At 35.6% G+C, this 14,598-nt stretch overlaps 1 protein-coding gene across 3 annotated transcripts in view; it reads left to right on the top strand.

The window, feature by feature from the left end:
- LOC150083354 (uncharacterized) overlaps window positions 1-12,649 on the top strand; it is a 376,181-nt gene extending 363,532 nt beyond the window's left edge. For all 3 annotated transcript variants that reach the window (XM_090377987.1, XM_090377988.1, XM_090377989.1), the window contains 2 exons: window positions 3,528-3,767; window positions 11,601-12,649. In XM_090377987.1, the coding sequence (XP_090234113.1) occupies window positions 3,528-3,767; window positions 11,601-12,554 (1,194 nt within the window). In that variant the 3' untranslated portion in view covers window positions 12,555-12,649. The remainder of the gene's footprint in view (window positions 1-3,527; window positions 3,768-11,600) is intronic.
- The last annotated feature ends 1,949 nt before the right edge of the window (window positions 12,650-14,598 follow it).

Genomic DNA, 14,598 nt, shown 5'->3' with positions numbered 1-14,598 from the left:
TGCTTGTAAATTGTAAGTATTTACATACTTCTTGGTAGAACTTTGGTTGCTTATGACAGCTGCTTTCAATGTATGGGAAGAAGCAGCCATTATTATGGGTCATCTCTGCTCCATCATTGAGAGTTAATGAATTATACACCATCACTGAAGTACCATCACTTTGCTTAATGGAGTGGCAAAAACCACATTTGGCTTATAGAACAGAACAAACCTCCAGCATCTCCCCATCTCTTTTATCATGCAGCATAAATCTTGTCTTTTGAGGTTATGACAGGCATCGTGGAGAGCTGTAATATTCCTTACATTTTGAGGATACAGCTTTAAAACAATTTTAACAGGTCAGCCATGTAGACAGTACAGAAAATCAAACCCTGGAGACATTCCCATCGAATATATAATTTTGTTGCTTTTACTCTGCCAGCTGCAAATGGAGGGAATTCAAGTAGTGTGTATGTTGGGGAACACTGCCAAGGCCACATTATGCTAAAGAACTAATGCATTTCTTGCATTAGTTCTTTTCAGACATGCAAAAGCCTGGAAAAACAGGGGGATGGGGTGATTATAGAGTCTGCTGGGGATCCTTATGAGACAAGTAATTGTGTGCTATATTAGAGTTACTATGAGTAACTATAGGCATCATATACTTGCATTATTACAAAAATGCTAGGGGTGTAGTAAACAAATTTGATGTATTTGTGAAGTCACTGAATGTAGGCATTATAGAAATATCAAGAACATGGTGCCAACCTGACACAGGGATGCAGAATTTGAGTACAGTAAGTGTACAGACAAGAGAGGAGGGGGGGGGGGGAGAATTATATTCTTGGTTGAGAAGCACATGGGCTCTTAAACAGTATGCCAAATTGACATGGGTTGCCAGTGTAATGTTGAGTTAGTCTGGTGTGACAAACATTGGGAAAATAAAAAGAGTATGCTGTTTGAGAGTAATTTGAAAGCTAATTGAGAGTAAGTGTAAGAGTGGGCCAGTAAATCAGAATGTCATATCTCTTGAGATTTGAACTTTTTGGGCATTAACGCAATGGCAAAACATTTCTGGATGACCGTTTTCAATATCAGAAGCACTAGAGAGGTAACAAAAGAAAGCAATACTCTCGATCTGATTTATCAGCAAAGACTTCATGTATTAAGAATCTTCAGGTAAAGGAACCAAAGATTGTGGCAGTGATCGTAGTCTACTGATGTGGGATTTATTTAACCCTCCGGTGGGTGCACAAATTTTCTTCTGACAAATGCACCTAGGGATAAGGTATGCCATTTTATAATCTTAAAATCAGCTTGAAAAAATTTTAAATGATTCACTTTTAGATGCCACCCTTTATTTTAAGGTGGCATCAAAACATTAGAATGCAGTTGTGAATATTGAAATATAAATACATTTTGTTTATATTAAAAGTATATATTTTTCATTATTTAAATAAAATCCACTTTAACCCCACCTTAAGAGATTTTTTTTTTTTTTTCCCCACATATTAAAACATGCTGCATTTGGGTCATACCTTTTGTTAGTGAGCAAAACTTGAAAGAAATTAAAATCAAATAAAATGTGCACACCAGTGAGTGGTCCACCAACAAAAAATACAAGCAATATTTGAAGCACATGAGCACTTCCATTGTGCAATGCATGGATCAGATATGACAGTAGCATGTTTTGGTAATTGGATGGGAAAGATGCTGCTATTTAAATTCTTCCTATTCATGCATTTAATTGTGTTTTTCAACACACACAATTAATATCCATGAATAGGCTTAAGAAAATATTCGATTTTTTTATGGACTGACTTAATAGCAAAACAGTTAATAAGGCTGATTGATCAGAAACATAATAATTGAGGAATTTGTAAATTGGCATAATTTATTTATTTTTTTTTAATTAGAAAAACAGCACGCTGGTATACTTTGTTTTAAGGTGTTCCCATTAGAGAGTTTAAGATATAACTACTGTAAAGAGAAGGGATTTTTCTTTCACAAAAGTGATTACAGTAGTCTTAGATAATTGTTAAATTCTTTTCAGTGGAACTGATGTTCATAAATGCATAGTATTTAAAAAAAATACTATGCATTTGTATTTTTTTTTTTTTTTTTTTTATGTGGATAATGATATTGTCCATATAGATAAAGATATCAAGTGCTTCCTAGAAGCCTGTCTGCATTGTTGGGAGAATTTTTATGTTGGTTTGTACAGTTACTGCTAAGTCCTTCATTATCAGCTACCATTAAATTTGTTTCCTCCCAAGTATTAAGATGATTTAGTATTATGATTGCCCAAATGAACTTTACATTTATCACCATTGCACTGACTGCCATTTTTTGGCTAACTAAATACTTATTTAGATATTGTTGAAGCAGCATACCCTGGTTAATGTCACCTTCCAGTTTTGCACCTCAGTAATATTTATATCAAAATTATTATGCCTTCATTGATATCAACAACAAATATCAGAAATAACAAGGGATGCAGTAATTTTTTTTTATATACATTTGGATCCTGTGGAACTCCACTCAAGAGCAATATTGACTTATATCTGCCATTTTTATTCTACAATTTGACCAACTATTTATGCAGAAGAGATTCATATGATACTGTATAAGCCTTAACATACAGTTAAATAATGATTCACAGAATTATTCTTTGCAACATTATAATAGCTTATAAAATTAGATATAATTTCTTGTTTAACAAACCCCTGCTGTATTTAGTCAAGATTTAAGTATGATTTAGTGCACTTTCAATATTCAATAGAGAATTTTGAAAATTTTAATAAACTGTGGTAGAAAATTACATTGGAAAGACTGAGTTACTTCAGAGTGAACAAAATGGTTTTCTAGTGAAGTTAGATAAAAATGGCAAAAATTGGTAGGCATCATTAGAATAATGATGCCTACTGTACAAACTTTGATTTTTCTTAAAATTCAACATAGTAATGATGCATTTGGACTAAACCATGTCATAGTTTGAGTTTTTCTTAGTTTGAGGCTTTATGTCCTAAAATTTTATTAGTCTGTAAGAAATGCACTTTTTAGCATCCCTCCTATTATGTAAATAAATTGCAACCGGGTTGTAAGCTCTTTATACCTTGGTTACCACCCTGCTCACTGATGAGAGTCCAGAAAGCTTTGCCATCTGGGTAATAGTACTCAACTGAGAATAAGTAACAATAGACTTCTCTGGTGGGAAAGTGTTTTTATTTGAAGTGTATGAAAGGAAGGCAACATGTATCTCACAATATGAGATGTTATAATAATATTGCTTACTGTAGAAACTTTGGTTTGTCTTAATTCAGCTGTAGTAATAATGCATTTGCACTAAACTAAATATGGTAGGATATAAGTAGACCTATAGACCCCCATATATCTACTTGTAGGTTAAGCAAAATTATTTAACAGTATTTTTAAAACTATTTTTAAATATTTTGCTAGTGTTTAAATAATTTATTTTTTATGGGACTAATTTTAACACATTTGAGACAATTATGTGATTGTTTTTATTCAAATGGTACTTTAAATAGGTACGTGGGCATGGCCCACCTCCTCCATTGGTTATGGGTCAAAGAGGAAGCGCCTCATCCTGCCTTGCATCAAATTTAATGATGCAACAACCTATGATGAGGTCTGGTTTAGGACCCATTCCCAGAACACCTGTGACAACACCACCTAATATGGTAATGGGTTATCCACTGCAGGCCCTGCAGGGATCACAGATAACTCAGAGTGGATCTTCAGGGCAAAATCAAGTAACTGTCTCCCAGGTAAGATGCTACTTTATAATTATAATTTATTGCTTTGTAGTTTATGAACTAGACCAGTGGTTTCCAACTTTTAACTACAAGGATCCCTTTTTAATATAAAAAAAAAATTGCATCTACATACCTCTGAAAAAATAGTAGTACATATACACATCCCCAAAAAAAGTATCCTGATTCAATATCAGTTTTACATTTGTTACTGCTACTCACTTCAGTAACATGTTGGACCCCTGGCCTTTTGCTACTATGACACACTCCACCCTCCTGGATGGGCTTTTCACCAACGAATGATAGACTGAATTTGGTAGTCTGTCATTCCTCTTGCAGAAGAATGACAAGGTGAGTTACATATGTGGAAGGTGTTGGTCTGATTCTCACTCAACGTTTCAAATTAGAATTCTGCACCAGCCACTCCAACTTCTTTACATTCATGTCCATGAGCCATTCTTGAAGCAGCACATGGCATGGGACATTACCTTTGAAACAAACATGGGTGTGAACCAAAGACCTGCTATAGTAGAGCATGAAATTGTCCAAAATGTTAAGGTAGGCATTAGCATTCACAGTTCCCTGTATGACCAACAAAGATAGGCAAACATCATAACCCTGTCTCCTCAAAACTTCATTGTTGGCACATGGAGCAGACATTCTCCAGGCATCCCATCACACCCACTCACCCATCTGACTTGAAATAGGGCATGGCATGATTCATCGGTCCATAGATCTGATTTTCACTGCTCTCTATGGACCAATTATGGCATTCATTGTACCATGCAAAGTTAGACCACTGATTGTGGTTGCTGATGTTTGTATTATGCTCTTGAAAACTGATGCTGTGGAGCTCTCTGTACATAGTGTGTTCGCACAGATCTCAACCCTTGTTGATACCTTAAACTCCTGGCTGATGTTTTTAGGGATGTCTGATAAAATTGTACTACCCTTTAGCTTCCATGGTCTTCTATGTGTAGCTGGCGGTACTGTCATGCTTGTGCTTATAACTGTGACTGACAATCAACTTTGGATGGTGTAGGCTGCCAGACGCCCCATCAATGATCGTGGTGAATATTGGCTTGCCTTGTGTAAGCCAGTAGACAGAAAACAATGGAATGGCTGACCACCGGTGTTTCCAAGACCACAATCTAACAAACTCCTCCTCTGTATGGATTGTGGAGTAGGTACCCATACTTACAGCCATTCATTGCCAATGATGCCTAAAGTTTGCATCTGAGTGTCAGTGGATCATTGATGACTGGAAAAAAGTTGCCTTTTCCAATGAATAACATTTCCTGCTATGCTATGTGGATGGTAAATGGAGGGTACAGTGACACACTATAGAGTGGAATCACTCTGATATTGTGGTATAACAGAAACAAGCAGGTGATGATAGTGTTTTCACATGGGGGGATGTTTTCCTAGGAAACTCTTGGAACCCTCGTACCTCTGTACTGCACTCTGAATGCTAAAAACTACTTATCCATTGTGGCTGATCAGGTACACCCTACATGGTGATTATCTTGTGGATGGCACAGGTGTATTCCAGCAGGATAAGGTGCCCTGCCACATTGCCAGTATTGCTTGAGAGTGATTTCTGGGTGCTACCTTGGCCACAAAATTCACTGGATAGGAATCCCATAGAACGTTTCTGAGATTATGTGTGGATCAACAGATCCAATGTTTGGAGCCTCCACTATGGCCTATTACAGATCTACAGGGTGCAGTCCTAGTGACATAGTACGACATCTACTGCAATGTTCTGAGGCTTTATAGAGTCTGTGCCTCACAGTGCAGTGGTAGTGGTACTGGTTATTGTTATTGTTATTTGGTTTTTTTTTTTAGGAGCATTAGCAACTAAGGCCATATTGCTCCAGGATATGCGGTGGTCATTTCCTGACCTTTCCGCATCCTCCGTATTTGGTGGTGACGGGCTCGAACCCCGGTCTAATCAAGAAGCGTGTGCTACTCACTGCTGCTCCTTCCCACCTGGCTATGGAGGCGCCAGTGGTACTGGTGGCAAGAGAAGGATGTACCTACAATTAAATAGGTGGTCATAATGTTTTGAATAGACAGTATATAAAACAGAAAGAAATTTGTTTGGAAATTTTTAATGGAACATAATGCATAAATTCCGTTGCTTTTGGCAAAAAGTCCAGCTAGCCTGTTCTCCCTCTGCCCTTATATGGTTGACTACCCTTGGAAAAATATTCAAAAGGTTCTATATTTTTTGAGGTTATACTGTGTAACATGTTCCTTATAGATATTAAAAATATGAAAACAGTTTGTAGTCTCTCCAATGAATTCTATACTATTAATAATTTCTTTAATGAACTGTGCTAGCTACCAAAACATTTGCTTCAAGTTAATCAGTTCAATAAAGGTATGTTTTCTGCTTCTTTATCACAACCTTGTTGTATGTCAACTGTTTTTGCAAGAGATCACAAAGAATTCAAGGTTTTTTTTTTTTTTTTTTTTACAGTCATATGTACGCTGTCTTTTTTTAACCTTACCAACTTCCCTTTAATTCTCTTCTTTATAGGTTTTTTGGTAACAGTTTGTAATGTAGTTTCTCTGTTCTTTTGCAATAACAATATTTCTCAGTCATTTTCTTTTCACAAAAAAATAGTAAAACTACATTAAAATCAGATAATTAAAAAAAAAAAAAAAAGGAAAAGGGAAAAAAAATTCTCTGAATTTCTTATTTTCATTCACAGATACAGCTGTAACAGCACCTAAGCATATAGTTTGCTGTAATTATTCAGTTAGAAAGCAATAAAGATTAATAAAAGAACTTAAAGTTCATTAAAAACTAATATCATCAAAGATTTATTTTCAAAGAAAATAAGTGTATGAGATTATCTTGTAACTTGCATTGCCAGTAGTCTGGAAATATGAGCCAGAACACTGCACTCCCCTGTCAATAAATTAGCAAAAGCTGCCTTCCTTGTTGATAGCAATTGTAAAAGACTAATGAGAGAGATGAGTACAGAGAAGTCACAAATATCAAAACAGGTTGGATGACAAACTGATCAGTAGTACCGTAATATTCGTGGCCAACTTTGCTGTAGTTTAAAAAAAAGCATTAGTGCAGTTTCAACAACATTGTGCTGTTGAGGTTGATTTTGTGTGCTGATATGATATGATGAGATGTTACAACTTTAAATATTTAATACACTAATAGTCATATGACTATGAATACATTTGATAAATTGTGGGCAGCTTTCTGTTGTGAATTTCTAATGACTAAAGTGTGTTTCCTTATGTCAGTCAAAAGTCTGCTGGCTCCAAACATAATCCATAGATAGCAACTTGCCAGCTGAGTTTTCAGTGTTAATTACATAATATTTAAATTAACGTTTGGCTCTCCAAATGTGATTATATATAATATATAATAATATATTATATATATATAATATATATATAATTATATATAATCACATTTGGAGAGCCATTTCATCATTCAGTAACACCATTCAGAGGACAAGTTTGTTTTTTTTTTTTTTTTAAACAATTTTCAATTGATTTTGCAAAAAAAAATAAATAAAACATTGCAGTATCAGTTGTCTTTCAGTGTTTCAAAATTTTATCTGCTGCTCTTTGATAATACTTTAAACCTCTCTTCACTCCTCTTTGTACACTCATTGGTCAAAAAATTAAAAACCTTTATTCGGCATCTATTAGGGTTACCTTTTGTCTGAATTACAGCCCATATCGTGGCATAGATTCTGCTAGGTGTTTGAGAGTCTAACTGCAGATTTGACCATTCTTCCATCATGACACTTTTCAGCTGCTATATTGTGGTCAGTAGAGAAATGCAAAGCCAAGTTACCATTTCCCACACGTTCCAGACATTCTTAATTGGATTAAGATCTGGAGAATTAAACTTCCAGGGTAGATAGATGTTGGAAATCCTGGGTTTGTTTGTAGAACCTAGGAACGTTCCCAATATAAAGTTTTTTTGATATGGTGGATAGTTGCATTGTTGTCTTGAAAGAATCCATTGCAATCTGGGTAAAAATGGAGCATTTCAGGGTGAAGTTGATCCAATATGGCAGAAAGGTATTCATTGGAGGTGTAACATGACTAATGGTAACAGCAGATCCAGTCTGTATAGAACATGCCCCATATCATGATACCATCTCTAATCACTTGAGTAGTAGATGCAAGACAGTCTGAATACATGGCTTCGTGCCACACTTTCACTCTACCATTGGTGTGTAAATAAGACTCATCAGACCACATGAAGTTTTTCCACTGTTCCACTTGGCATTGGCAGCACCAATCTAGTCGAACACACAATTACCAAATCCCAGATTCTTCAACTCCCACGACATAGTTAACTTGGAAATTGACCTTTCTTTGCCTAAATTGAATTTTTCAATCATTTGCTGCATGCTGGACCTTCTATTCTTGGAGTGCAGACTCTGCTGAATTTCTTCCTTTCACAGCTGCATTCTCCTTTCGTCTTCCACTCATTGTATACTTTTTTAGATGGCTGCTTTGACACACAAATAATTTCCATTGTTTTTTCATTTGTGGCCCTTGCTAAACATGCTTAAACAATAGTACCTTTCTGAAAATCAGAAAGGTCACCTGTCTTCTCAAGACTGGATCAGTTAAGAAGCCCCAGAAAAATGTACAGTATTTATAATGGTCACAAAGAACTTGTGATCATACTGTGTGACCACTTACTTCTGCATACTATATATGTTGCATTATCTGATATCTCTATATGAAAGTGGTATTTGGTTGCTTAATTAGTAATTATTAAATGGAAAAAAAAAGATTCAGCTCAAGTGTTTTTTTTTTTTTTTTTTTTAATTCATGTGTGATTAATATTTTTCTATTTAAAAAAACCCGTTAATATATGCGATTTTGTTCTATCATCAATGTTAGAAGCTTAAATAGAAAAAGAATGAGGTTAATATTTAACAAGTCTTCCATTTAAAAGACCCCTAAACATATTCAAATTTATTTCTCAAAAATAACCCTAAATACCTAAACAACTCTAAACCCTAACGATAGAAATTTAAACATGAAATAGCAGAAGAATAAGGTTGATATGATATCTGAATAACAGACTATAGCATTATAGTCTTAAACAATTAGTTGAAGGTGTTGTGTGGGTAAGTTACGCTGGCCAATGAGGGGGGAAAAAAGCTTATTTTAAAGTACTTTAATTAAATGTATGTAATACACTGGGACCCCAACATCCGATGGTAATTCGTTCCACAAAACCCATTGTAAGTTGAAACCAATAATACATTGATTTCCTGTTATTCGTTCCCAACAACACATAAAATAGGTATTTCTTGCATGTTGTACTTGATTTTTACATTAAAAATGAGTTTTTTAATACAAATTACTAATATAATATCGGTGTAAATACACCATAGTTAACCCATAGATTTGAGCTACGATTGTAGCGTAGAAGGCATCGTTTTAATTGTATCACATAATGTGGTTGCCTTCACAACAAGATAGCTACTATTGAATTACTTCAAATAAATAACGCTTCTCTAGTAGAGAAGACTACTGTTATTTATTTTCAGCGTACCACCACCCAGACGATCGTTTCGAAGCTTTTTGGCTTCGTCATCAGTGGGCGGGTAGGTAATACAACAAGCCATCTCAGTTGCGAAGTTATATCCACATTATGAGAGATGCCAGAAGGGTGTGGTGGTAATGTATTTAGAAAATTAAATGCACTAGGCATAATCCTTATGGGCAAAATCCTTATAGTGTAGAAGGCATCGTTTTAAGGGTATATAACCTTAAAACGATGCCTTCTATGCTACAATCGTAGCTCAAATCTATGGGTTAACTATGGCGTATTTACACCGATATTATATAGTTAATTATCAAAACCCATAAGGATTATGCCTAGTGCATTTAATTTTCTAAATCTAAAAACAAATTACTAAATAAATAGTCATTAAAAAAAAAAAAAAAGACTTGAAATGCAGCGCTGATGAAATCAATGGTGGTGGGACTAGATCAAGCGTCACACGTCTTATACATGAAACTTCCATATAACAAAATATTTTGAAAACACTTTGTGATAGTTTCAACATACTGTAAATTTTAGTTCTTTCTTCAAGTAACTTTCACTGTTGTTGCCTAGAACCAAGAAATAAGTCATTCAACTCTTCTTGTTTAATAAAGTGCAGCATATTATACATTTCTGGTTGATAGTCCAAATCTGCAATGGATGGTCCAGCAAAGTCTGCAACAAAAGAATCATCACTATATTCATTACTACTTCCTTATCCCGTGATTTTGGGGAGGTCTGGTATTGGCAGGTCTTCATTATGTGGAACAGGCCTTATTGCACATATATTAGGATATTTGATGCTGTGCATGCTTTTTCTGAATCTTCCTGATATTTTTGCCAAGAAACATAGCTATACACTGAGTGGACAGAAATCATGGGATACCTAGTAACGGGTAGGCCCACCTTTCGCCCAGATAAGGGCAGTCACGCAGTGAGGCATTGAGTCCACTAGTTCACAAAAGCATTCCACAGGTATTTCCATCCATGCGTGCTGCACCGCTGTCCATAATTCCGTTGCATTCCTGGGCAGAGGATCGAAAGCTCGAACAAACCTTTCCACAGCATCCCAAAGATGCTCCATAGGGTTCATGTTTGTGAACGGAGAGGCCATTCCATGGTGGTAAAATCTCTGGAATGCTCTTCGAACTATGTTCTAGTCACCACTGCTCTGTGGGGAGGCACATTATCCTGCTGGAAGAGTCCATTGCCCTGTGGGTGCACGATGACCTTGAAGGGATGCAGATGATCTGCAAGGATGGACACATAACCTGGACCATTCAGAGATGCGTCTAGATGTACCAGAGGTCCCAGTGTATTCCAGTTGAACACGCTCCAGACCATTACTGACCATCCACCTGCCTGAACAGTTCCTTATTGACATGAAGGGTGCATGGCTTTGTGCAGTTTCCACCAGATATGCAACCTCCCGTCCGCTCAAAATAACTAGAAATGGGACTCATCGGACCAGGTGACCCTTCTCCAATCATCTAAGGTCCAGTGCCAATGTTCTTCGCCTAGTTGAGGCGTAGAGTCATATGTCGTGGTGTTAGCAATGGGACCTTGGTGGGTCGGCGGCTCCCATAACCTATTGCTGTTAATAATCTCATGTTGGCCTTGGTGGAGACGTTACTGGTAACTCCCTCGTTTGAAGTCAGCAGTGATTTCTGCCACTGTTGCTCTCCAGCTGGCTGAAACAATGCGAGACAGATGTCGATGGCTATGTTCATCCACCACCTTTCTCCGCCCACAGCGCGCTGGCCACGATGAGATGTTATTCCGGAAACGGCATATTCTTTGAGATCACACATTTGGTGCACTCACGGATGTAAGGGTTAAATGAAAATGTGCTTGAGAGGTATTCAGATACTGTCAACTGGCAGTACTTAAGAAAAGAAAGCTCCATGTGCTAAAATAATTTTTCTTCCAGTTCTCCTATTACTTAATGAATAGGCAGTGCTTGTTTAGTTATGAATTAACTTTAAAGATAAAAAGGCACTTTCATGTGACTATTATCTGTGCTCCTCTTTAATATTAATGCATAGATGTAACATTTGTATTCAAATTTAGAATTTATTTATTTTACTAATAAAGTAATTTTTGTTAAGATTTTCAAGTAATCTCTTTATATATTTTATACAGAAACATTTGTTTTGGAATTGCATTATTACTTAAACATGCTAAATTTCTTAGACCTTGTGGATAAGTACAGCTGTTTTAATTTCGTATATCTGGTCTTATTTTGTTTAAATAAGAAAAATTTACTTAATTATTTTCTAAACTTATTGCAGGTTCCACCTCCAGCATGTCCTTCTCCCCAGTCAAGCCAGATGATGCAACCTGACCGAATGGACAACCAAACTCCAGCTCAAAGGCAGGCTGCAGCAAAATTAGCCTTACGTAAGCAACTTGAAAAAACACTACTCCAGATTCCTCCACCTAAACCACCACCTCCTGAAATGCATTTTATACCAAATGCCAACAATCCAGAGTTCATTTGTTTGCTTGGTCTGGAAAAGGTAGTTGACTTTCTTACTAGAGATCCAAGTATCAATCAACCACCACCTGAACCATTTGAATGTGTGCAGTGTGGCACAGATTTTAGTCCTGTTTGGAAATGGCAAGATGCTGGAAGTTCTCGTGGCAAGAAGCCATCAGTTATCTGTGAGACTTGTGTCACTACAAATATCAAGAAATCCTTAAAAGCAGAGCATACTAATCGCTTGAAGACAGCATTTGTAAAAGCTCTGCAACAAGAACAAGAAATAGAGCAACGAATGTCTCAGACAGTATGCTCAAGTCCACCACCGGCTTCAAATACACCTCCTGCCCATAGTACTACTCTTACTCCTGTCACTTCCTCTGGTCTCTCCCTTGCCCTTTCTAATCCTCCTGCATCACACAGCCCAGTTCACTCAATGCCAAGGATACCTAATAATTCTGCCTCAACAGCAGCAGCTGTAGCCAATTCAGCTGCTTTATTACAGCAGCTTCCAAAGCTAAGTGCAGCACACCAATCACTTCTTCAGGCTCAAGCTCAACAACTTCAGCAGCTGGCACAAAGTTTACCCCAGCCACAGCCTGCTCATATATTGCCCTTTGCTCCTCTTTTAGCTGCTCAGGCATATTCCTATCAGCTGTTAGGTAAGCCTCCAGTGACATCAACAGACTTGCAGAGACAATATTTACTGGACATGATTCCACCTCGTTCTGTACCACAGGGAAGTATGAACTGGAAGACATGATCCAGAGAAACACAGTTTGTTTTATTCTAGCCTTTCTTCCCATGTGTAGTTTATCTTTCCAACCAGATTATCTCACATAATCTTTAGGAGAATCTCATTTTACATTAGTCTTTGCTTCAGCTGCATTATTTACATTATCTTATGTTTTTCAACTGATTCAGAAAAAAAAAAAAAAAAAAAAAAAAAAGATCGTAGACATATCTTGTATTCTGGTATTTGTATACTAATGAAGTGTTCCTCTGTAGCTTTCTCTAGCTATCTGGGAGGCAGAGCTTGTTTGTAAAGTTGTATAGATTTAACTCTGAGACTGTTTGTTGTGTATACAAGTTTAAGGCATTTTCATACTTTGATTCCACATCATCACTTTAAATATATATTTATTTATATCCACTGGGAGAATTAAATTTCATTTAACATTTTGGGTATATTTAACACGAATGAAAGAATACTTAAAATTATTATTGTGCATAATTTAAAGACTGTTGTTAATAACTTTAGAGTAGATAACAATAATTTCACATCTTCTGCATGACTTGACTGAACCAAAATACATTTTAGAAAAAGTAAAATGTATTTGCCATGGCCCTGCCTCCCTGACAGTGTTGACTGTAGCAGCATTTAGTCTGTAGACAAGATTTTAAATGTAAATGAAAATTTTTGCATAAGAGAAAATATAGAATGTAAGAGTTTAAAAATTTACTGTCAGATTATCTTTGAGCTAAACTACAAAGTTTTTTAATTTCTAGGATATATTTTTTCACAGTTTTCAAAATACAAAGCAACTCAAATTGTCAACTGTTGTATACTATATATAGTAGTTGCACAGAGTGCCTGGATTCTAGGGTTTATGGCAATACATATATTATGATCATGCATGCTGATGTGTTACTATACTTTTACTGCCAAACTCAATTTTGAATACTCAAGTTTACACCATTATGCATTCTAGGGATGGTTTTCAGTATTATGGATTCTCCCAATGTGTTTGTTGTAAACTTCTTTGCGAGAATTATTTTCATCTTGTTATTGAATGTACATAGTAAATTATTATAATTCATCATAGAACATCTTGAAATTCTAAGATTATCAAATTCTTAGAATTGGGATAAGGGAATTTTCATATTGATCTGAGAAACTGGACAGCACTTTTTATTTGTGAGTATGGCCTTGGATAAGGTCTAAAAACTTCATTTTTAATATAAGCTTACATTTACATGGAAGTGTGATGTATAAAATCAGTCAACTGGCCATTGGTTTTAATTGATCATGTCTTTTTTTTTTCAGATTTTTACCCTTTTACGTATGAGGTGATTTCTTAAGTGTAATGTTTAAGTAGTAAAACCAAATTTTCATAGTAAATCTGTACAGGGTCAATTTTATTTAGGTATTTCTGGAAATAATAATTTAGCTCTATATAGGCAAATGATGAAAAAAGTAATTTAGTTAATTATTAAATACAAATACCATATTTGACATTTAATAGGCATAAGTTTAATTGAAATGGAAACAGAAATGGTTATAAAATTTTAAATTCTTCATTCTAAGATGGTGTACGAATTGGAAATTTGTAGTTTAGTAACAAAATATGACTGAAATAATTCTGTATTATGCTTAAAGACAGATAAAGGAAAATCTGTTAATCATAATTATCAAATAAAATTCAAAACGACTTTGATATGCTGCCAATTTTAATACAGTCAAATCTCCAAAATCCCAGCAACCTTGGGATCAATCCTTGAAAATATTGCATTTCTATACTGCATAGTACTAGGAAAGTGCATCCTATATTTGCTGCACAATACATGAAAAATTATATTGTACTGTGCAGCAAATATAAAAATTATTTCATTTGGTGCTGATTCATCAACTATATGTGGTATGTTATCAGTTGATGATTCAGTGCCAAAATTTCACACAATTGCTTTCTCAATGTTTTACCATTCTTTTCTTTTATCACTGTTAATGACCTGTGCTTGCATTTTTGAACTACCACAGTCCTCTGAGTCACTTTCTTTTCTCTTAGGTAGCACACGGACAAATACAA

The sequence above is a fragment of the Mastigoproctus giganteus genome, chromosome 7 (genome assembly GCF_048544385.1).
Source record: "Mastigoproctus giganteus isolate SK-2022 chromosome 7, ASM4854438v1, whole genome shotgun sequence".
Lineage (NCBI taxonomy): Eukaryota > Metazoa > Arthropoda > Arachnida > Uropygi > Thelyphonidae > Mastigoproctus > Mastigoproctus giganteus.
This window is presented reverse-complemented; position numbering and strand designations above follow the sequence as displayed.